Here is a 24,820-nt window from a genome sequence, read left to right as displayed (position 1 = left end):
CACTGTGACCATCGGAGGTCCTCTCTGTCTCTGCAGAGCACAGTACAGGGAATGCTGAAAAAGAGGGAATCGGTGGAGTGGCTCTACCTCTATTTGCTCTATTTTGGCCCTAACTTGGACTCTTGCTTTGTATAATGGTTTGTTTAAGGCTTTGGAAATCCCCCAGGCATTTTTGTGACAAAGCAAATTATAAATTTCAATGATACTTTATCTGTGTACACGTAAATTTGTTTCTTCTGCTCCTTAGTCTAAAAATTGATGAATAAAGTATTGTTTTTTTTGTTTTTTTTTTTTGGCCCCCTTCTCTCTTTTTGGCCCCGCTCGCTCCGGCCCCGCTCGCTCCTGGCCCCGCTCGCTCCGGCCCCGCTCGCTCCGGCCCCTTCTCGCTCCGGCCCCGCTCGCTCCGGCCTCGCTGGCTCTGGCTCAGCTCGCTCCCGCACGCTCCGGCCCTGCTTGCTCCGGCCCCGCTCCCTCCGGCCACCACTCGGTTGGGCTCCGCTTGCTTGCTTTCGCTCTCTGTCGCTTGTTGCAGTCTCGTCTCTGTCACTTCCGGCTTGGTTGTGTCTCGTCTCTGCCACTTCCGGCTTGGTTGTGTCTCGTCTCTGCCACTTCTGGCTTGGTTGTGTATGTGGGATACCGCGGAATCGAACCCGGGTCCTTGTGCATGCTAGGCAAGCACTTTAACCGCTAGGCCAAACTCCCGGGCCCTAAAGTATTGTTTTGTAGCAATAAAAATTGTTAAATGTCTGGTTTCATTGTTTAAAAAGAAGTTGGGATAATGTTAAATATTAGCACTTTCCAATGAGTCCTGTTTCTTATCTAAAGATGAATGTAATTTTTTTTTTTTGCCCGTCCCGGGGCCTGAACTCAGGGCCTGAGCACTGTGTTTGGGCTTTCTTAAGGGGAGCCTTACTGCTTGAGCCACAGCACCACTTCAAAGGGTATTTTTTTTTTTTTGCAAATAACTTCATAGGATCACCGTGATAAGTAAATTAACAAATGGCAATAAGCATGCCTCAGAAATCGATGTGAAGCATGATTTTCAGTTTAGTGCTGATATAACAATTTTATAGTGCATCAAAATACAAACTAAATGGAAGCTTAATTATATTATGAGATGAATAAATTCGGGAATTATAGCAATTTGTACTTGAAAGTCAGTACTTGGAAGCCTGAATGCATTTCAATATTTGTATTTAATGTGGTTGGAAAGTTCAAAAGTTAAGAGCAGGGAAGCCTGGAGCTAGTATTTCCTACTATACATAGAAGGAATGGTGCTGAACACATGGCCTCTCTGTGCTAGAGCCTTCCCTTCCCCTCAGGGAGGTTGGTGACAACACCAAGAGATAGCACAGTCTCTAGTTGGAGGGTGTCAGCTCCAGCTCTCTGTCCAGGACACTGGTATGCATTCCTCATTCATGAATCTGACATGAATTTGTTGACTCTTATGCATTCCTAGTTGGTGGCAATAATTACATACATTTGTTTTTTAATGATAATTAACAAAGTACTTCTCTTTGTTATCAAGACTGTTTTCATACTTGGAGTTTTTCAGTCCTGTTTCTATATTCCATATTTTTAAATGATCAATTACACTTTTTATTTGTAGAATAAAATTATTTTTACCTTATAGGTGTAAAACAGATGCTTTCTAATACTTATCTTGGTAGATATAATCTTCTGAAGTGATAGAGGCAGGTGATTTGATTTCTCAGTTATAGGTAAAGAGTTTGCCAACAATTTCTTAATCTTTGGTAGAACCTGAATTAAAGATCATATTCTTTAACTCCAATGTTCTTTTAATGCTATTTCTAACAGTCGTTTTAGACACAATTAAAAGAAGGAAAGCGAGGTCCTTGTGATTCATGTCTGTAATCCTAACTACTTAGGCTGAGAATGGTAGGATGGTGGTTCAAGACCAGCCTAGGCAGCAAAGTTCACAAGGCCCTTTCTCAACCCATAGTTAAGTGCAACAGTGAGTGTCTGTCATCCTAAGCTATATGGGATGCTGAGATTGGAAAGATGGGTTCCAGGTCAGCCATGGCATTGAAGTCTAAGGGAGGAAAGCTGTGATCCCAGCAGCTAAGAGAAAGTTAAGTAGGTAGATCAAGGCTCAAGCCATATCTAGGTATCAAGGTGATCCTTTGCTAAAAATAACCAATGAAAAAGAGGCCTGGAGGTGTGGCTCAGAAGGACAGTGCCAGCCTGCATGTGCAAGGCCCCCACTACCACCTCATAAAGAAACCTCAGTATCAACAAATAAAGAAATGGAGCCAGTGGCTGGAGTCATGGCTCCAATGGTTGTATGTACCTTGCAAACATGAGGTCTGGAGGTCAAAGCCCAGTACCGAACACACACACACACACACACACACACACACACACACACACACACACACACACACACACACACACACACAAGCAGCAAGAAAAGAAAAGAAAAAAGAAAACGAAGGAAAAAAGAATGAAAAAGAAAAAGACATCATGAAATTAAACCTCTTTTTTGGGGGGGGGTTGTGGGGCTTGAACTCAGGTGTGGACATTATCTCTGAGCAATTCAGCTCAAGGCTAGTGCTCTACCACTTGAGCCACAGTGCCACTTCCAGTTTTCTAGTGGTTAACTGGAGATAAAGAGTCTTACAAGGGCAAGAGTCTTACAAGGGCCGGGAGTTTGGCCTAGTGGTTAAAGTGCTTGCCTAGCATGCACAAAGACCTGGGTTCAATTCCTTGGTACCACATACATAGAAAAAAAGCCAGAAGTGTGCTGAGGCTCAAGTGGTAGAGCTCTAGCCTTGAGAAAGTCCAAGGACAGTGCTCAGGCCCTGAGCTCAAGCCCAGGACTGGCCAAAAAAAAAAAAAAAAGGAGTCTTACGAACTTTCATGCCTGGGCTGGCTTTGAAGTGTGATTCTCAGATCTCAACCTCCTGAGAAGCTAGGATTGTCACCAGTGTCCTGATTAAACCTCATTTTTAAAAAAATCCTAAAAACTTCTCTATGGACTCTCTAGTCTCTTCTGTTCATTAGCTCTAGAGGTACTTTCCAGCCCCAGACAAAAGCCCTTGTTCCTGAATATGCCATTTCTCTTCCTAGCCACTCATCACATTTCTTTATTTTCCCTATTTGCAGCCTGTCTATTCCTTCACCTTTCACTTTTCATTCCTCTTTCCACTTCCTTCTTCTCATTCCTCCCTGCTACGTTCAGATCTCAATACTAACTTTCTAATATTTCACTCTTAGCAAAACTAACCACACTATTCTGGTTCCTATACCTACATATAAATAGACATAATAGCACTCAATGCCTTGCAAAGTTTCTTAGTCTATCAAGTAAAGACTTGTTTTTCCAGGGCCAGGAGTGTGGCCTAGTGGTAGAGTGCTTGCCTAGCATGCACGAAGCCCTAGGTTTGATTCCTTGGTATCCTATACACAGAAAAAGCTGGAAGTGGTGCTGTGGCCTTGAGAAAACCCAAGGACAGTGTCCAGGCCCTGAGTTCAAGCCCCAGGACTGGCAAAACCAAAACCAAACAAACAAAAAAGCCCTTGCTTTCCTAAAGCAATCATATTTAAAAAGAATGTTGATACAATCCAGGTAGAAAATAGGCAAAGAATAATGAAGATATTTCACTAGAGGCAATATAGATAGGAATAGCACATGAAAAGATTATCACATCATTAGCCATGAAGAAAATGCAAATTAAAACCTCAAAGAGTGATTCCCATACATTTATTCAAACAGCTAAAAGAAAAAGAATGGCAATGCCAGTGAGGATGGGGAGAAGGCAGATCGCTCAGATGCTGTTGATGGCATGACCATGACATATTTAGGAAGATAGTATGGCAGTTTCTGTGTACCAAACACCCACAACCAGCATACAACTTAGCAACCACACTACTAGGCCTTTATCCATCCACAAAACTCCATACACATATGGTTCAAATTTTGTACCCAAACCAGACGCAGTGAAAATGTTCCTCCTAACAGATCCCTGTCTTTAAAAACTACACTTTAGAAAATGACATTGGGAGAGTCAGACTAGCATCTTTTATGTATGTAAAAACTTATACTCATTAAGATGCTCATTAAGTATTTTTTTTAAAAAAAACCTTCAAATAATGCAAAAACAAATCTCAGCTCTGAATGAGACTATAGTTCAAATAGTGAATGGCTGCATCTCAGTGCAATTTTAGTTATGCCTGTTTATTCACAAATTCTAACCATGGTTGAAGTGTTGACTGCTAGATGATACTAGTGAACATTTTCTGTCCAGCAAAATCCAATTGAGAAAAGTATTTTTTGCCTTCTTCTACAAACTCTCATTTATTTTCATGATTTTAATTCTCTGAATGTTTTCCATATTTTCCAATGTGGAAATTCTTAAACTGCCACCAGACCTTGTTCCCAACATAGAAATTTAACAGAGACTCCCTTCAGACATCTACCTCCAATGAGCTCCTTCCATTATCCTTTTCTCTCTATGAAAACCTTTCCTCTCACTATTTAGCATCTTCTCAATAGTTGTGTTTATCTCAGAAAATAGGCATGTGGCTGTGTACAGTAAGTGCTTATGGCTAAAACCAGGTATCAAAATCCTCTGATAGCAGCCATGGCACCTGTTGTTCTTCATTTCTTCTGCTTGGGCTCCAATCCACTCCATATCCTCCTTTATTTCAATAACTCTCTATAGTCCTTCCAGTCCAACTGTAGGTCTTTCATGGCAGCAATCACTTAAACTTTACAGGAAAGCCATGTTTTATTGAGCTGAAATATAAGGACAACTGCACAGTCAGTCGCAGCTTTAAGAATTAACTACAGGCTGGTGTGATTAAGGTGACAGAGCACTTGCTTAGCAAGCACAAGGCCCTGTGTTCTAATACTAGTACATCTAAAACCCCCCAAATGAACTACCTTTTAATGATCAATGTCGATTGTCCACATGTGATAATTCAGTGATTTTTAGGAATAGGAACTTGGTATATCAGATAAATACACATCCCTCTTCCAGCTCCTAGATATTAGTAGAGTGTTTTCATAATAGAAGAAGAGAATAATCTAGTACTTAGAAAGCACAAGAGGATTCACAGTGACTTAAATCACTTCAACATAGAGGCAGGAAAATAGTGATGATCTTCAAGAGTAACTTGCAGATGACTCACTGAAAAGAAAATGCATAAAATAGATAAAATGGGGAAAATTAATGTGTCAGAAACATTTGCAGAGTAGTCTGAATGATGAAGCACTGAGGCTAGTGAGATAATATTTATAAATTGGAATAAATTGATATTGTCCCCAAATGTTGTCTCATATATGTTAGCGTAGAAAAAAGTAGGTTTAAGTCATGAAAAACTTCTGAAGCATGATCTTAGAGTTAGGCTAGAGTGTTGAGAAAAAAAGCTAGATCTATGCATTATTTCTTACAGTAAACTACTTTTGGAGTATTAGAATAAAATATGCGGCATAAAGATGACTGAAACTGAGGTAAATAATTTTATAATTTTGGTACAACAAGACCTAAGAATGACAAACAAGTAACCATAATGGAGAATATTAATATATAAATTGGTCCCTATAAAATTTCTCTCACCAACATAGAGTTGAGCAGAAAAAGCAAAACACAAAAAGAGTAATGTGTAATTTTGTTCATATAAATTTCAAAAATAAGCACAGCTAATCTACACTGTTAGAATTCAGGGTAGTGATTACCTCTGAAAGGGAGAATGCAATTGGGAGCCAGCAAAGGGGGATTCCTGACGTGCGGGTAATGCTCTCTTTCTCACTGGGGTGCTAGCCCAGCAAACATCAACGTGTTCCCTTGTGATGAATGTGGTGAACAATGAGCCACACAGTTATGGGTTTTTTGACTATATGTTAATGCAATATAAGGTTCTGAAAAGCAATTTGTTTGGGGGGGGAAGAGCAAAACAAAAAATAGAAAGAAATCAATACCATATGTAATTTTACTACTCTTCTAAATGTGTTTCACAGTAGGTTTAAAAGCATTCTCAGTAATCACCTTTCCATACTAGATCTTTCTCTACAGAATAACTTAATGAGCTGACTGTGCTGCTCTATGGTAAGATTCTCAAATAGAACAAAAGCACTTACTTTTTCTCTTTTTGTCAAGAATGAATACTACTTTTCTATCCATCCATCTATCATATATCCGTCACCCTTCTCAATGCTCCATGTAATAAATAACATAGTAATAGGATGGTGTGCACTCTTAGCAAAATTAGACTATTCATGTTGATAAAGTTGGCAAAACACTATGACAGGTTCACAGTACCAGTTAAGAACCATAGTACAACTAATCTGTCTCAAAAAGAAAAACAAAACCAAAAGCAAACAAAAAAACAAGCTAAATGGTAGCATGCTTGTTGCACATGTGCAAGGCTCTAGGTTTGATCTCTAGTACCATCAAAAAGAAAAAATAACTTTCAACCTGGTAGGCAAATCTCCTAGGCACTGCTGAGAGCTTCTGATTTCTTGCCTGTGCCTTTCCTCACCACTCCCTGACACAGAGCTTCAGCGTTACCATACATGGATTTAACCCACCCCTATGATATTACGTCTACGTTAGTCTCATCTTTGTTGAGTTTAATCTGTCAAAACTTCTTTTAGTATTAGGATCTATGAAGTCCATTTACTCTGCAAACTTATTTATGAACAAATGGAACTCATCATGTCTTTCTTCCATTTCCTTTTGCTCTTAACTGCAAGCTCTAAAAAAATTATAGATCTCTCTTGTTATTTTGATTACAATAGGCGTTGGCAAATGTTCTCTGTAAAGAAATGGAGTAAACATACTTAGAGGGATAGACAACTAAACTGCCATTAGAGCATGAGAGCAGCCCTAGATTATATGTAAACAAATGGACTTGGCTGTGATCCAGCAAAACTGTATTTACAAAACTGGGAGGCAGGTTGTAGTTAGCTGACTCCTGCTTTATATAATCAACCTTGGCATTGCAGTCAAGGACATGTAGTGACTTGAAACAGGGAAATCACTACTTAAATTGTGTTGTTGTGGGGATTAAATAATAGCCAAGTAGCACAAACTTGGAACCCAGTAACTCATGGCTGATGGATAGAAGAACTCATGTAGGTTATGTGCTAGTGAGGGCTCCTCCTACATGGACATTTTTCAACCTAGGGTGTGGAGGAAGCTCTGTGGTGATGAGCAACCCTAAAGAATGGCAGGTATTGACTTCAGCTGTAACAAAAATGGTAATAGCATTTAGTCTCCTTCTGTCAACTTCCCAACAACATCCAAGGTATCTATGGGACACAAAATTTCCATGACAAAGTTGAAGAGAGTGAAGACAAAAAAAATTTAAATTTGAATTCCATTTTGATAAGTCATTCTAACACCCAAAGGTAGTATTGCATTATGGTTTTAATTTACATTTCTGTAAAAATTAGAGATGATGTATTGGCCATTCTCTATTTTGAAAACTATCAGTTTAGATATTTTTCTCATGCTGATCTTACAAATTACTTTTTTTTTTTTGCCAGCCCCAGGGCTTGAACTCAGGGCCTGAGCACTATCCTTGAGCTTTCTCAAGGCTAGCACTCGGTTGGCACCACCTCTGGCTTCTTCTATGTATGTGGAATCAAGGAACCGAACCCTGGTCTTTGTGCATGGTAGGGAAGCCAAACTCTTGGCCCACAAGTTATTTTTTTTTTCTTGCCATTAGTTCTTTCAGTTTCTTACAGAGTTTGGATATTTGTCCTTTTCAGATGTATGGTTAGCAAATATTTTCTTCTAATCTATGTGTTATTTCTTCATACTGGTCATTGTTTCCCTTGCTGAACAGATGCTTTTAGCTTAATGCAATTACATTTGACTACTTTGGTTTTTGTTGTTTGTGGTTTTCAAGTCCTACCTAAGAAAAGTGCTGCCCAGACTCAGGCACTGAAAGGCAATTTTATCTCACAGAAATCTTTAAAAAAGTGAATGTACCCATTAACTGATGAATGTAACTGTAACCCCTCAATACATTATCCCTACAATAAAATACATTTTAAAAAAGTGCATCACATGATAACAGAGAGAAAAAAGGGACTACCAGAGCCTGGGGAGCACTGGTAGGGAGAAAGCATGGTGACTGCAAAATGGTTGAAAGAATTTTATGTCTTTACCATACAAAATGATGAATTGATAAGGTAATATATATTAATTAGCTTGTTTGAATCTACAATCCATACAAAACATATTATATCATACAGATGCACAAATTATTGTTAATTAAAAGTAAATTTAAATTTTAAAAATGTCCATTCCAATAGTGCATTGGGAATAGACCATAATCCTATTTTAAGAGTGTAAACTTTGGGTAACCTTTTAGTTTTTGCTAATGAAAAGACTAATCAGACTGAAAAAAAATGGTAACAGGATACAAAAAGAAGTATACTCAGGTCCTGACTTATGAAACTGTAATCCCTCTGTATATCACGTTTTAATAACAACTTTAAAAATTATCTCCCCCACCCCTGGGGCTGGGAGATTGGCCTAGTGGTAGAGTGCTTGCCTAGCACGCACGAAGAGCAGGGTTTGATTCTTCGGTACCCCACATACATAGCAAAAAGCCTGAAGTGGTACTGAGGCTCAAGTGGTAGAGTGCTAGCCTTGAGAATGTCCAAGGACTGTGCTCAAGCCCTGAGTCCAAGCCCAGAACTAGCAAAAAATTAAAAAATAAAAAAAAATTATCCCCCCCCCACAAAAAAAGACTAGTCACAGTATCAACATCTTTTATGGTCTGAGAACTCTTAGCTACAGATTTCCTCTCAAACCCAAAGAAAGACCATGAGGCAATATCAGCAATGGCTTAAATACACCCTCAACTGGCATACAGTCACCCTTCAATTAATACTCCCAGAACTTTTTTTTTTTTTTTTTGGTGCTAGTCCTGGAGCTTGAACTCAGGGCCTGGGATCTGTCTCTGAGCTCTTTTGCTCAAGGACAGCACTTTAACACTTGAGTCACAGCTCTACTCTGGCTTTTTTTTAGGTAGTTAACTGGAGGTAAGACTCTTACTGTCTTTCCTTTCTAGGCTGGCTTCAAACCATGCTTTTTAGCTCTCAGACCTTAAGAGTATCTAGGATTATGGGTGTGAGCCACCAGTGTTCATCTCCCAGAAACATTTTATTATAAAGAAAATAAACCCTATGTTAATTTACATTTAATAGATAGCCTGATTTTAGTTATAAATATTATTAGACATGTCAACTAAAGATTTCATAAATGCAATATAAATCTACACTAAACTATTTTGTGTGCTGTTCTTCATGACTTACCACGAAAATTTCAGAATACTAAAATTGTATCTAATTTTTTTTTTTTTTTTGCCAGTCATGGAGCTTGAACTCAGGGCCTAGGCACTGTCCCTGAGCTTCTTTTGCTCAAGGCTAACACTCTACCACTTGAGCCACAGCGTCTCTTCTGGCTTTTTCTTTTTTCTTTTTAATATGGTACTGAGGAATCAATTGTAGGGCTCCATGCACACTAGACAAACACTCTACCACTCATTAAGCCACATTCCCAGCCCCTTGTATCTAATTTTTACTCATTAAATATGAAAAGTTTAGTTTAGACAAGTGAGATATGACTCTTCTACTCAGAGGAAATCTGTATAGAGAGTGGACAGAGTAAAAGCAACATTTATAAGGGTTGGACAGGGTGGCAATGCCTGTAATCCCAGCACTTAGAAGGCTCCAGCAAAAGAATTTCAAGTTTCTGACCAGTGCCGGCCCCATAGCAAAGACTTGTCACAAAACAAAAAATGTCTTAAAAGTTTAGGGAAGACTTATATGCCTACACTTATACCCCACTAAGCCCAGTTGACTCTCATATCCGTAAGCTGAAGGTTTGGAGAGTTTTGTTCCATTTTAAAAGGAACTATTTCCTTTTAAAAGCACATTCTTACTGGGGGCAACATTATCTTCAGAGAAGCACAGATTAGTGTTTAGGGATTGAAGAAAATAATAGATATTACAATTTGAGGCCTTCAAAATTCCTTCTTTAGTATTTCATTAGGAAGAAAACAAATGCATTCAATTTAAATGTATATATATATTTCCTTCATGTGGCAATGATAAAAAGATACTGTTCTGAAGATCAATCTGTCCATGTTTACCTAATTCTTAGATAAGAATACCATCATCAATATTTTGTAGCATACATTGTACCTGTATTATGCCTGTGACTGACTGTACTTTAATCTCTGATTATACGGATATTAATTCTCACATAGCAGTACATTAGGAACCAGAAATTATCCTTATTATAAGGCAAGAGATGAAGCTAAGGGATACTGAACCTTTGTGGTCATTATCTGCCATGCTGTATCCTTCCACAGCAGTAAGTTACTTTCTCTTGTGTAAACAGTACTTCTAGAAGGCAATCTATGTGTCCTGAAGTGACTTATGTCTTGGTACAAAGCCAGGGACTTTGGGGTCAGCTGGGTGAGAGGAAGAATTCTGGATTGTCATATATTGTTTCTGACCACTGAGTGAGTTAATCTTTCTAAATGTCTTTATATAAAACAGGGCTGACCTGGGCTTATGTACTAGCATGTGAGGATTAAATGTGATCATGTTTATAAAGCCCTTAACTTTAACCAGCATTCATTAAATAATTGTAATTCCCACAAGAATGCCAATAGTTTACTTCTATATATGTCTACAATAATTTTTAAATAAAAAACAAATTAGAATAGTAGGACTGGAAAATAAATGAGAAATTTCTATTTTCCACTTGATTCTACTATGAACCTAAAACTGCTCTAAAAATAAAATCTAGGGATGGTAAAAAAAAAAAAGGCCAGCAGATATTAAGAATTTAAACACTAAAACAATTACAGCAAGAGGTGCCAATCTTCACCTATTAGATTGCCAATGCTTTCAGAAATGTATTGTTTCAACTGGGAATATGATTTTTAACTTTACAAAGTTATAGCAACATTTAACTATACACACACATAATTTAAAAGTACACAGGATGTGTGCATCTCATATATATGTGCATAAAATAAGGATTTCATCCATATGCATGGAAAGTTTATTGCAACAATGTTTATAGTAACAAAAGTTGGAAAGCTCACTTATCATTTATATCCATGTCTGCAACAATAGGAAGAAATAGACATATGTTTACACATTTGGAGAGGGACAGAGTATTTACGTTATAGTCAGGAGACTATTTTGGAAAAAAATGAAGTTTTGCGTTCTAAAATTACAAAGGCCACTCACAGGAAAACCTGAATGAATGGTAAAGCTCTAGGATTAAAAACAACTTTTACTCATAAAATCTATGCCACGCAGTGTACCAGTGGTTCATGCCTGTTATCCTAGCTTCTCAAGAGGCTGAGATCTGAGGAGCATGGTTCAAAGGCAGCCTAAGCATGAAAGTATCTGAGAGTCTTATCTCCAATTAACCACTTGGAAACCAAAAATGGTGCAGTGGCTCAAGTTGTAGAACACTAGTCTTGAGCTGAAGAGCTCAGGGACAAGGCAGAGTTCAAGCCCCACAATCGCAAAAAAAAAAAAAAGTAAAATAAAAATAAATCGATTAAAAATAAATTTAAAAATAAATAAAATCTAAAAAGGACCAATCTAAATCCTTTCTTGGTAATGTCTGAGTGTTATAAATGGTTTTACAAAAGTGCTGAGGCCCATAAACAAAGTGGGCCTCAACAACAGCTAGTATTTCCCTCTCTAGCTACTGACAAAACCCAGTACCTTGTGTTCTACAGAATGTAGGAAATTGGTAATAAGGATCAGAATGTACAGTGACTTGGACCTTTTACTATTTGGATATGCTTCCTTGTGGGGGAAGGAAAAGGAGTACGGGAGGTGGGACTGAAAATGTAACAAGAATATAGAACTTATTCTCATCTCCTCTAGAGCACATGCATGAGAGTGTTGACTAAAGCTAGAATCAAAGTTACATCATCAGTTCAAGTTTAAATATGTAACAAAAAAAGTAAAGATTATTAAGGGTGTGGTTATACTATCAAAAACAAAGGAAATACAAATGTATTTCATGTACACAGACATTCTAAAACTTATTTATTGATGTCATACATTATATCCCATGATCTTTATTTGAGCTGGAGACCTGAAGATGTAAAAAATTTGCCTAATAAATTCTTGGTTTTTTTTTTTTTTGCGCCAGTTGTGGGGCTTGAACTCAGGGCCTGAGCGCTGTCCTTTGACTTTTCTCAAGGCTACAGCTCTACCACCTGAGCCACAACACCACTTCCAGCTTTTTTTTTTTTTTAAATGTATGTGGTACTAAGGAATCAAACCAGGATCTTCGTGCATTCTAGGTAATTCTAGGTAAGCACTCTACTACTAGGCCAAACTCCCAGTCCCATAAATTCTTAACAGTATTGTTGCTACAGGTTTCTTTTTAGACCGCAACAAGGTAGAATATGCAGCAAAAGGAAATATCCACTAGATTTTACAGTGTTTATGAGTGTCAAAAACAAGAACTATCATCCTCTCTCTCCCTCTCTCTCTTTTTTTTTCTTTTTTTGGCTGGTTGTAGGCCTGGGCACTGCGCCTGAGCTTCTGTGCTCAGGGGCAGTGCTTTACCACTTGACCACAGCTCTACTTCTGGCTTTTGTGCTTAATTAGAATTAAGAATCTCATAGATTTTTCTGCCTGAGCTTGTTTCAAAGCATCACTTTTGGCTTTTTTGAGTTGAACTGAAACAAGAGCTCCACAGAGTTCCTGCCTAGGCTGGCTTTGAACCTCAGTTCTCAGTCTCTTGAGTAGTAGGATTATAGGCATGAGCCACTGGTACCTGGCTGATTTGCATTTCTTTTATGGCCAGATATGTTAGACAGCTCTTTGTGTGTCTTTTGGCCATTCTTACTACTTCATCTGAGAAGTCTAAGGTGTGTGTGTATGTGTGTGGGGGGGGAGGGGGAGGTTAATTTTTTGTTTTTACAGTCCTAGGACTTGAACTCAGGGCCTGGGCCATATAGGCCCTATACTGTCTCTGAGCTTCTTTACTAAAGGCTAGTGCTCTACCACTTGAGCCAGAGCACCACATCGGCTTTGTGCATGCTAGGCAAGCACTCTACTACTAGGTCACACTCCTGGAAAAGTCTTTGTAAGCCCTTAGTGCTGTTTCTTTGAGGAGTTGTTGTTTGGGAGGATTAAATCTTTTGAAGTTTAAGTATATTTTATATATTCTGGTATAGGGTGATATATAGGGAACTAGCTTCAGTTTTTGGCACATGGATAGTTAATTCTGCCAGTATCATTTGTTGAACAGGTTATCTTTCTTCCATCCTCTGTTTTGGGCTCCATTATCACATATTAGGTGGCTATAGGTCTATGAGTACATTTCTGTACTCATAATATTTATTTTTCTAACATTAAATTCTACACACAGCTTTCTTTCCTCTAGTCTACTCTTATTGAATTTATTTACAAATACTTTTAAATTTCTTAAAAATTATATGGCTTGGCCAAGCAAGGTTTCTTATGCCTATAACCCAAGCAGCAGATGCATACAAGAGGATTTCGGGATAAGGACAGTCAGGGCAAAACCTCCACAAGACCCAACCTGACACACAACAAAAGCAAAAAGTGTTGTATGTATGGCCATACGAGGCTGAGTTTAAGTTCCAGTACCTCCCCCTGGCAAAAAACAGAATAATTTACTAATTTTTTTTGTTGGTTGTGGGTCGTGAACTCTGAGCCTGGGTGTTGTCCCTGAGCAATTCAGCTCAAGGCTATGGCCCTACCCCTTGAGCCACAGAGCCACTAGGTTACTAATTTTGAGTGATCTACTTTTTCCACTGTAAATACTTCAACGATATATAATTCCTTACTTAATCCTTTTTCAAAACTCATTTTTGAATTGCTTACTCAAATTTAACATGTCCCAGAACAAATTCCTGATTTTTCCACATCAGTGTTCTTCCTACAATCTCATCAATCTTCCCACTGGCGTCTCTATTCTTCCAGCAGCTCAAGTGCACACTTGATTTCGCTATCAGACCCTTCACTCTCATGTACAGGAAGAGTTCATAGAAGTGTGCACAGTGGCCTATATTAGTGCAGTTAGCACAAAAATAAAATAGATCCCAAGTGTTAATTTGTCTCAGAGTGTTAATTTGTTCAGGTCAGGTTACTGACTTAGCACAAGATACTGAAAAACACTGAAGGATTCTGCAGATTACCAATTGTTCTGACTAGTGAAGAAACAATGGCCATACCAAATGCTGCTCAACTGGCTGTTTACATTTATGGGATAACTACACAGTTTGACACTGGAAAGGAATTGTTACTGGCAGCCATGTACACCACAGAGGTAAGGAGCAGTAGTTTTATCATTGCAGAAATTTGAGGTACATTTGAAAATATTACTACTTATTGGAAGTAGGTGGCTTTACTACTGATAAACCTATGGTCATGGTTGGCTCAAAAAAAAAAGGGTTAACTGCATTTGTCAAGAAAGAACTGAAGGGCTGGGAATGTGGCTTAGTGGTAGAGTGCTTACCAAGCATGCATGAAGCCCTGGGTTCGATTTCTCAGTACCACATACACAGAAAAAGCCAGAAGTGGCACTGTGGTTCATGTGGTAGAGTGCTAGTCTTGAGCAAAAGAAGCTCAGGGACAGTGCATAGGCCCCAGGAGAGTAAAAAAAAAAGAAAGAAAGAAATGCAAGAAAAGAAAAAGAACTGAAGTCTTGATCCACTGATTTAACTTTATTTCTCTGAATCATGCAACAAGAAACTCTCTGCACACAGCTGTTGCAGTGCAACAATGAGATGTTAACCGTAGTATCATGTACCAATTTTGTCAAAAGCAAAGGGTTTAATAGCCCCATTTAAGTTACTGAGTGACCTTGACTCTGAGTCAAGATGTTATTTATCACTGTGAAGTATGATGGCTGAGTCACAGGAACGTGCTCATGAGACATTATGAACCACAGGTAAAGTGAAGGGAAAATGTCAGGAATTTGCTAACCACTGGTTGTGTGATTTAGTGTTCAGGGTGGACACTGTCAAGTACTTCTCAGAACTGAAGATCAAGATGCAAAGTCCCAGTTTCTCACTCTCCTGCTTGCACATGTGAAATCTTCTGTCTGTGGAAAGTTCAACCCCAAAGGAATAACCTAGTGCTTACTCTAGAAGATGAAAGTGTTCTATGACATTTGAATATGCAGAACTGACTGAGGATGCAAAAAGGCAAGGATGTAGAAAGTAAACAAACAGAAGTAAACACCTTTGCCACACCATTCAGTATCAACCAACTGAAAGCTAGCTACATTGCTTTCACTCTATGCAATGATGAATTTTCTACGTTGAGTCATAAACTGAAATACAGACTTGTTTTCTGAACAAATTATTGCTATGGGTAGTTCTTTTCAACACTTACCATTCCAAAGAAGTAACTATGCTCCAGACTGACTAGCATAAACCTAGAAAAGCAGTTGTCAGTAGCACCATCATCAACAGCAGTTAACATCACATGCTTCACCAAAGAGAAAGAGTTCCAGCCATTATATTAGGGATGAGTCAATTAAATATTTGGTCAACTATAGCAAGCTACTTTTTAAGTTAACAAATTTTTGCAGGATGTGAATGATTTCATAACTAATCAAATGCTTTTGGCTTGTGTTGTTCAAGTGACAGAGTACCTGTCTAGCAACTACAAGGACCTGAGTACAAAGCCTCAGCACAATTAATAAAAATGCGTGACTGTGCCACAGTCACATAATACCTTTGTATGAGAAGTAAACAATGGTTTGAGAGGTAAGGAGAAGAAAAAATAAATGAATTATTGCCTTTGTAACACATTCTAGTTGCATGTAAATAAAAACTTCACAGGTAGCACTCATCTGAATTGCCTGCCCTTTCATTTCATCCACATTTTCACACTCCAATTATAGTTTCTACTGTGTGTTCTCTGTGTGTTTCTACTGTGTGTTCTCTGTTCAGTGCATCTAGAAGACTACTGAATTTCACAGATAGAAGGTGACAACTGCCTTCTAAATCTGTTTACATAAACATGCACTGGCATTCTGTAAGTACCTTCCAGAGTTACAATTTTATGAATTAAACTAATTTTAAAGAGATATTATAATGTACACTTTATTAGCTACCATATCAAGTTTATGCTTCTATTGTTTCTTATCATTAATGTTAGAAACAATGATGTCAATTTCTAGGTTCCTTTATAAAAATTAATGACTTTGAACATATCCAAAAAGATTTCAAAAAAAAGATGAAAATTAAGTTTTATAGTTTAGATTTGTTAGAATTTGGAGGAAGGCTTTCAGGCTTCTTTATACTTGCTAAAGATAAAAAGGCCAAAGGGCATAAAAAGATGTGTGTGAGTTGTTTTACATTCAACACAAAATCAAAATTATATGCAGAATGTACTTTAATAGTATAAGACTTTAATAAAGTACTTCATAGTACTTTAATGGTATACTTCTCTACTGTAATCTTAGGTATGCCTCTAATTGCCATGGAAATGCTCTCTGTCATCTTAAATGAGAAATTCACTATGATATTCTTTAGTGCTTAGGACTTTTTCTATTGTCCAGTAATTTTTAACAGAATAAAATAATGAGTAGTCAAAGTGGAAGGAATAGTATCATTCTAGCATTTCACAAACACAAAAGAGCATTTGGTCTATTTTGTCTTTCCTTAGCAGGAGAACTTGGCAGTAGATTTAAAAAAAAAATGGCTCTACCTTAAAACCCTTCAAACTCACTTTGCTTTTTTTCAATAATGGTATGTGTGGCCTACTATCAAAAGAAGAACTAATAAACACTCATTATAACAGAAATACCAGTAAAGTATTCAAAAGAACAAGATGAAAAAGCTAGTATAACCTCAAGGAAAACATACAATTCCATATGTAACCGTGTGGAAAAGCTAAAGTCAATGCTAGAAACAACAGTTACATTAACAAAGTACATCTAAAAGGAAACAGAAAACTTTATCTAAAGCCAATTAATGAATATAAAAGTATACATGAGGCCGGGAGAGTGCCCTAGTCGTAGACCACTTGCCTAGTATGTACAAAGTTGTGGTTTCCTCGGTACCACAAAAACAGAAAAAGCCGAAGTGGTGCTGTGGCTCAAGTGGTAGAGCTCTAGCCTTGAGAAAGCCCAAGGACAGAGCCCAAGCCCTGAGTTCAAGCTCCAGAACTGGCAAAAAGAAAAAAAGCATACACAAATAGAGTATGAGTGTGGTAGGGCCTACTTGTTGCAACATAGGATGTGTAGGCAAAACTCAAATAACTGTACAGTAAGAGAGGCCAAGAGTATGCTTTCAATATTATTTTGTATTCTTGGTTGGCTTTTTTGAGCTCTTCAGGAAAGGGGTTAACTTATTAATTTTCCTTAGAGAAAATAAAATAGCAACAAGAGCAAAGAGCAAAACCCGAAGTTCAAATAAGTATGATCTCTACTCTAACACTTTCATCGAACACTGCCTCGTTCAGGGTGATGTATCTCTTAATATGCCAGTGCCATTCAGATTAAAGGCAAGATTCAATTACAGATAATACAACATTTCTCTCAGCTTCTAAAAATATTGTTTTCCAAGGCTTCATTGCTGCATAGAGCATAGTGTTATATACAGAAAATTAGTAGTAGAACATAAGAAAATCTGCATGTAGTATACTCCTGAAGCCTTGAAAAACCTGAAGTTTCCCCCCAAATTTGGGGTAGCCATGCTTATTTATCAGTCAGCCTACTTTGAATAGATGACAAGTTCAAATTATTTTACAAGATACCATCTAAAAACTATAAAACCAATAACTGATAAATGGTATTAAAGAAAGGGTAAAGAGAGGGGTCAAGATTAGTTCTGGGTACCACCAGTAACTTGGCATTTGATCTAAGCAGGACACTTATCAGTGAACTCATTTTTTTCCCTTTTTATTTTATTTTCTTTCTCACTGTTTATTTACACATTTTGCTGTGTGCTGTAGCCCTGGACTGTGTTCTGGTGGGTGAGTTGCAGTTCATGAGTATGTCATGGATAGCAGGACCAACTCTGGATGGGTTTGGCTTAGACATGAGAAAACATCTGTTCGTTTTCTGATATTTATCAAGCCAGAACTCAGTTAACTCATTTTTCAAATGAAACACTCCTTTTACCAAGCTGCTTGAGAGAGGGGGGGAAAAACAAGATAACACATAGAGAACCTAGTATACTAGGTATAGATAACACTAAAAGACACATTTAAAAAAAAATTCAGATCTTGTGCTTACTAGGAAGCTACTCTGTAAGTGGTGTGTAAGCCCCCTTTTTGCTGTTATTTTGAGATAGATTCTTGCTTTCTGTCTAGGCCTGTATCTGTTTTACACTTACTGCCATAGCTGAGATGACAGGTATGTGCCACGGTACCAAGCCTCTTCCTGTTGAGATAGAATTCCAAGAACTTTTGTTTTGCCTGGGCTGGTCTGGCACCACAATCCTCCTCATTTCAACCTATCAAGTAGCTAGGATTACAGGCATAAGCTATTGTACCCAGGATAGTAATACCCTCCACAAACCCTGATAAAAACTACTCATGGAATGTATTTATGCCTTCAAGGAACTTATGTGCCTATTCTTTATACATATTTTATACATTTCTTTATACATACTCTAGACTATTCTAAAATTTTGCTATCATTTCTTTGTTTATACTGATAAAAATCACAATATTTATATTTACCCCTAATATATTTTTCTATTTATCCAACCATTTATCTTCCTTTTATTCATTTATTCAACACATCCTCTTTTAATACACTATATATACTTGTCCTTCAACTTCAACAGCATTTTCTTAGAGCAATTTCTTAATGCTATCTGATTTCTCCCATTTACCCATTCAAAGCAAAACTGTACAGTGAGGTTAACAACTGGCCCACTAAATGTGAGGACAAACGACAAATCTTTTCATAGTAATTACAAGAACAACAGTTTCAGAGCTTTGTAGCAGAAAAATTCATATAGTTAGCTTCAATTTCAACATAAACATTAGGAACAAAATGCAGTTAAAACTTGATATTGACCTCATATAGCTACCACTTTGTATAAAAAAGGTAAAAGTATATTAAAGAATATTGATATGAAAATCCCTGAACAATATGCAAATATTTCCTTAAAATAAAAACAAGAACAAATTAACTTGAGACTATCAAGAGAAGCTTTTTTTTCTTTCTAAGACATGGACAATCAGAAAATACCCACACTGTTGAATGCTCTCAGTAAAGAGGATAGCTTCTGAAATAAGTGGTCTGACACTAAGCAAGCCAAAGACAGCATTCACCTGAGCAAGTGGTGGAAGAATCGCCTTGCGTATTTGCTGATTTGGTGTCTATATTTCAAAATAGTTGTATCCAGAAGAGGTCTTGTTGGAGCATAGAAGGTTCCAAGGCTTGCCTCAAGCTGTGCTGTGGAATTCAAACATAGCAATCCTTAAACAAGTGAAACTCCTTCAATTACAACAGAATACTCATGTTTGCAGTCAGTCAGGTTTTGCAAACTTGGATGAAATGTGAGCTTGTTGCAGGAAAGATAAAATTAAAATATGACAGCTGGTACAAAAACAAACCTGTGTATAAACTTTCACTTGAGGCAAAGCTGACAATGACTCTGAGCAACAAATAGCTGTCAAAACTGAAGAAATCCATAATGAACCAACCTCTCACCACAAATGGGTAATTAAAACAGTGACTCATCAAAGAAACACAGTTTGAACTAGTATTTCCAGTAAAATCAACTCACAGTGTGCTCAACATTTATTCTCTTTAACTGAAAGTATAAAACTAACCTCTTTGCATGAGAAAATGAGATCAGTCAAATAGAAAGTTTTTTTCTAAATAATACAAATAAAAATAGGAAGTATTATATATACAAATTCATTAAAAAACTATCTTCCAATTTTAAGAAAATCCTCTATTTTTCATAAATCCTATCTGAAACAAGCTTCTTGTTTTTGTCCATGTGTGAAAGCTAACACCCTGGGAGAGAAAAGAAGGACTGGAAAACAGGTTTTGAAAAACAAGGGGGCTAGGGATTAAGAGAAAGGCACATTTTGTCTATTTCACAGTTTTACTGAGACTTGCCTATGGGGCTGTGCTTCCTCCCAGAAATACCTGGAAGTTGAGTAATTACCATATGGTGAGAATATGAGTATGTATGAGAACACTACAGTTCACAGTTAGACTCCTCTTATTTTTATGCTACCAGTATTTGGTTGAATAAACAATTCATTATTTAGCAAAACTCTTTAGTAGTAGGCATATTTGGTTTTGGAAGTATTAAATACCTCATCAGAGTAATTGCTATGGACTTGGCTAAGCTGTCAGTAATTTCTTTCTCAAATCTCAAATCTAGACAGTAAAGTAAAATGAATTTGAGAGGTATTTTCTTTAAAGCAGCAGTCAATTTAGATTAAAATTGCATATAGCAATGCTATTGTGAACACAAGCCAGATTCTCTTGCCATTGCTTGTTTTCCTGACAGCATGTTTTCGTACATCTGAAATGCTGGAGCCTACGTGGGTACTCCTGACTCCCTGCACAGTTACAGCTTCATTAGATAGCCCAGCTTGATGTTTAAGGCAGAAATGAACATCTCAAAGATAACCACAACATGGCTACAAATAAAAGAGCTTGCTGGGTTCCACTAATAAAAAGGAAAACAAATTACCATGTCAAATTTGTTACATTTAGATAGAATAAATCTCAACAGAGAATTCTGAATGTTTTAGAAATGTGTTTTGCAGTTACTTGGGGGAAAAAATCTACGTATCAACTTAAAATATACATTTTTGATAACCCAGCATCAGACAAGCATTTTAATTTAATAGCTTAGTTTCATAAAAAGCATTTTTTACTTTCTTATCTCCCCAATATCATTCTGTGAAAAAATCTTTTATTAGGACAAGAATTTGATAATGCCCATTTGTGTATTCCCTAATAATCTTTCTTGGAACACAGTAATCTTACAACATAAATTCACTAAGGTATTACCAATCTCCTATTGTCTGTGTATTTCTCCTTTAACTATAAATTTAGGATCTCTTGGATACCATGTATGTATCATTATGGTATTCTTTTTTTTTTAATCCCAGTACTGGAACTTGAACTCAGGGCTTGAGTGCTATCCCTTAGCCTTCTTTGCTGGTGCTCTACCACTTGAGCCACGCCTCCACTTCTACAATAGGCTGTCTGTAGGGGCACTGCTTATTCTATAGTACATGCTCAATCTTGAGAATGTGTCAATACTCAGAAATACTTACTCGAGAAAACTTTAAAGACAGAATTTTGTAGTAATACTTTGTGTTATACTGGAATCTCCATAGATGATTTTGGACTACTTCCCAAAAGTCCATTCAATTAATATTAAGTAAATATTTATATGGGACTTCTGTGAGGGAAAAACTCATAACTTTCTGGAGGAGTATAGATTATCCTTGCCTAAAATTACTTAAATGAAAGTTGCCTGCAGAATTCTATCCACAAACTTATTGTTTATTTTGGAAATATAGTAAAAATGAGTCGAGAAAAATCTATACAAATTCACAGAAAATAGTAAGAAACAAAATGTTCTCCAGTTAGTACCCTTTGAGATATATCTCAGTTTCCTTATTTTATAAACTCCCTAGAAACAGCTTCTTGATGGGCATGATTTCCCAACATTAACACTTATTTCAAAGGTTTGAAATAAAGATGCAATGCCAGAATGTTATGACATATTTTACATTATGTAAATGTGTAACTCATAAAATATATACTAAATAATTAGCCAATGAATGCTTTCTTTTCACTGTTGTGTGTGACATATTTCGATTTTTTTCTATTTTTCCCCCAGAGTCTTATCTCTCTTTTAAACAATAGCTTTGGGCAACATTTCTTATTGAATAAAGGAGAAATCCAAGCAGGCAAAAGGAAGAGGTGTCAAAAGTATAAGACACAAAGAATTAAACCAAGAAGGAGCAATCTGGGATACAATTCTCTCTCTAGCCCCCACCCCACACAGAGTGTTAAGAACTACTGTTGGGATACTGAATAGACTTCGGTGTGAGGAAAAACACTGATGTCTAATGTGAAGGAGGAATAATGGCCTTTGTTTGGGGCCTTTGTCTACCAAATCCCAGAGAGTACATGAAATTTCTGATCAAAGTCTGAAATATGAGAATATCCACACAGCTCAGAATGAACTGTACAATGATTGCACTGTGAATTCCAACACAAGAATATACAGCAAAGTTGTTGACAAATATCACATAGTAAGTACAATATGGGAATAATTATTTGATACCTGATCTTTTCAGTTTTAACATTTTTATCCTTCAATCTCTAGTAATGTAATTCAAAGGCATCCTAAAAGGCTGACTTATAAATGCACTTCATGTAGATACAAAGCCCACTTATAAAATACATTCAAATCTGACCTTCTCGCTCTGGAGTAAGCCTTTGTCTGAGAAGATGATTCACAATGGTGGTCATGCTGATAAAGCACTGCTGGCCTAGAGTGTCCCAGTTCATGCTGCTCAGGATGTTTATTGCCTGGGAGATCTCATCATAGTGAATATACTGGAAGATGATATCCATCGGGCCCAGCTGTCCTCGAGTGAGGATGCCTGTTACAAAGTGTAAAACCACGTGAACTGTTCTTTTATTTTTAAATATCAAGCAGAATAACAACAAAAAGTCAATTTAACAAAACAAAGTAAATAAGTGCTTGAAGTATGAAACTGATCCCCTTTACAACTAATATTTGCTATAAAACATTTTGGTACAGCACTATGCACTTTTTTATCCTTTAAAAAAAAATCCACTTTCAATCTTAGAGGACCAAGTACACAAAGGAGAAGAAAAAAAGCTCAGAGAGGCACTCTGTTCTGGTTTGATTTTATTGTCTTCTAAAAGGCTGATCTCATTTGAGACTAACAATTTCCCTGTGTTAAATACAATAACTACTAGGGCTTTTAAGCACCTTTCTGTTTTATTTTGTTTTTTCATCTTTTATAAATGGATGGCTATAAAATTGGATTTTTTTCTCCAGCCAATGTTTACTCACTTGAGCAAGTCTACAAAAACTTCTCAGTTCAAATAATCATAAAGCTAAATGAGAAAATGTCTGTGAAATTACTTTGTAAGCTATAAACTATTATAAAACATTACTATAATTCTTTTTTTATTACCGTCATCATCATTTAACTGGAATATTTATGGTTTAAGATTAAAAATATATTAGTTCACGCAAAAGATGCTCAAATTTTCATACTAACTTCAAGTCAGATCAAAATAAAAATGTGTGCTGTATCTAACAGGACTCAACTTGACAGGGAATCTGGGGAATTGCCCTAACTATACTAAGCAATAAAACTTTATGGCCTTTTTGTGTTGGTAGAATCAACAAATGTGTCTCTCCAAATGTGTCTCATCAGGCTACAGTGAAGCCCTGGAAGTCCTCATAAATCAGGGTGGCTCCTTGGCAGTAAATATTAATGTGCAGGAACCCTGCAGGAAACTGAAAATATCTGAACAATACTGACTACTTATACCAAAAGCAGCACTTCTACAAGGACTGTGACAAAGAAAAGACTTGTTGACAAAAAAGGCTAACAAGAGTATAATCAAATAGTTCAATCATGATGAAAAAGAAACTTTTTTTAAAAATAGGAAAAACACAGGATATACATAGAATACATGAATGCTTACAGACTTTGCATCTGAAATTTTATAACCCAGAAAAGCAATAAAAAGATATTCTTGTTGGCAAATGATGGCCCTTTTTGTCTGGCCCACATCTTGTTTGCGTAAATAAAGTTTTATTGGAACACAAAAAAAAGATACATTCAAAATCGAAGAGATTAAAAACCAAAGTAACTTACAATGCTATATCCTTAAAATAAATGGACCAAAAGTAAAAAAAAATCCTTGCATGTATTTAACAAAGTTTTAAAATAATAAAGTAAAAGCTGACAGAGACCTAAAAAAAGGAAGAAATAAAATACACAAGTATAGTTAGAAATTTTAGTATTTCTTTCTAGAAGCAAGAGAACATATAAACAGAGAAGCAGAAAAATGGACAAGCTGAGCACTGAGTGGTCAATGCCAATAATCCTAGCTATTGAAGAGGCTGCGATCTGAGAATCTGAGGATAGTGATTTGAAGCCAGTCTGGGGAGTAAAAGTCTGAGAGACTCATCTCCAGTTAGCCACCAAAAAACCAGAAGTAGAGCTATAGCTCAAGTGGTAAGAGTGCTAGCCTGAGTTCAAGACCCATTATCGGCATGCACATGTGAATGTGCACACACACACACACACACACAATGTACCTTACTTGAAAATCACTATCAAATTTGACCTAACAGTATAAAACATTTCACTGAGCAACAGCATAGTGCATACACTTATTTGTGCACCCAGAAACAAATCAGAGCCAATCACTGAGTCAGTTTCTTCTGAAGCACAAAATGGAACAACACTGTCTACTCCTGATTTTTGTTTGTTTTTGGCCCAAGAGAAATAAAAATGTGTTTCTATACAAAGTCTTGTACGCAAGAATGTAACTGTGTACATGAAGGTAAATAAGGTTTTTAGTCCTTCAGCTCAAACTTGGAAACAGCCCACATGTCCATAATTGTGTGAAAAGATAAAACTATGATATGTCTATATAAAGGGCTGGTCGGTAATACAAAGGAAAAATTCATAGATGCACACTAATGGGAGATTCTCATAGATTAATAGTAAAAAAAGAATAAAAAAGAATACCAACAATTTGATTCTATTTCTATGAAATCCTATAAAAAATAAATCTAATCAAGCGTCAGA

At 36.9% G+C, this 24,820-nt stretch overlaps 1 protein-coding gene across 3 annotated transcripts in view; it reads right to left on the bottom strand.

The window, feature by feature from the left end:
• Positions 1-24,820, bottom strand: part of Wdpcp (WD repeat containing planar cell polarity effector) — a 246,792-nt gene that overhangs the window by 107,686 nt on the left and 114,286 nt on the right. For all 3 annotated transcript variants that reach the window (XM_090336831.1, XM_090336830.1, XM_090336832.1), the window contains exons 11-12: positions 22,433-22,621; positions 19,301-19,424 (exon numbers count right to left, since the gene is read on the bottom strand). In XM_090336831.1, the coding sequence (XP_090192957.1) occupies positions 19,301-19,424; positions 22,433-22,621 (313 nt within the window). The remainder of the gene's footprint in view (positions 1-19,300; positions 19,425-22,432; positions 22,622-24,820) is intronic.

This window comes from Megascapheus bottae, chromosome 7 (genome assembly GCF_031878675.1).
Source record: "Megascapheus bottae isolate mThoBot1 chromosome 7, mThoBot2.hap1, whole genome shotgun sequence".
NCBI lineage: Eukaryota > Metazoa > Chordata > Mammalia > Rodentia > Geomyidae > Megascapheus > Megascapheus bottae.
Note: the sequence above shows the minus strand (reverse complement) of the source record. Positions and strands in the feature narration are given on the sequence as shown.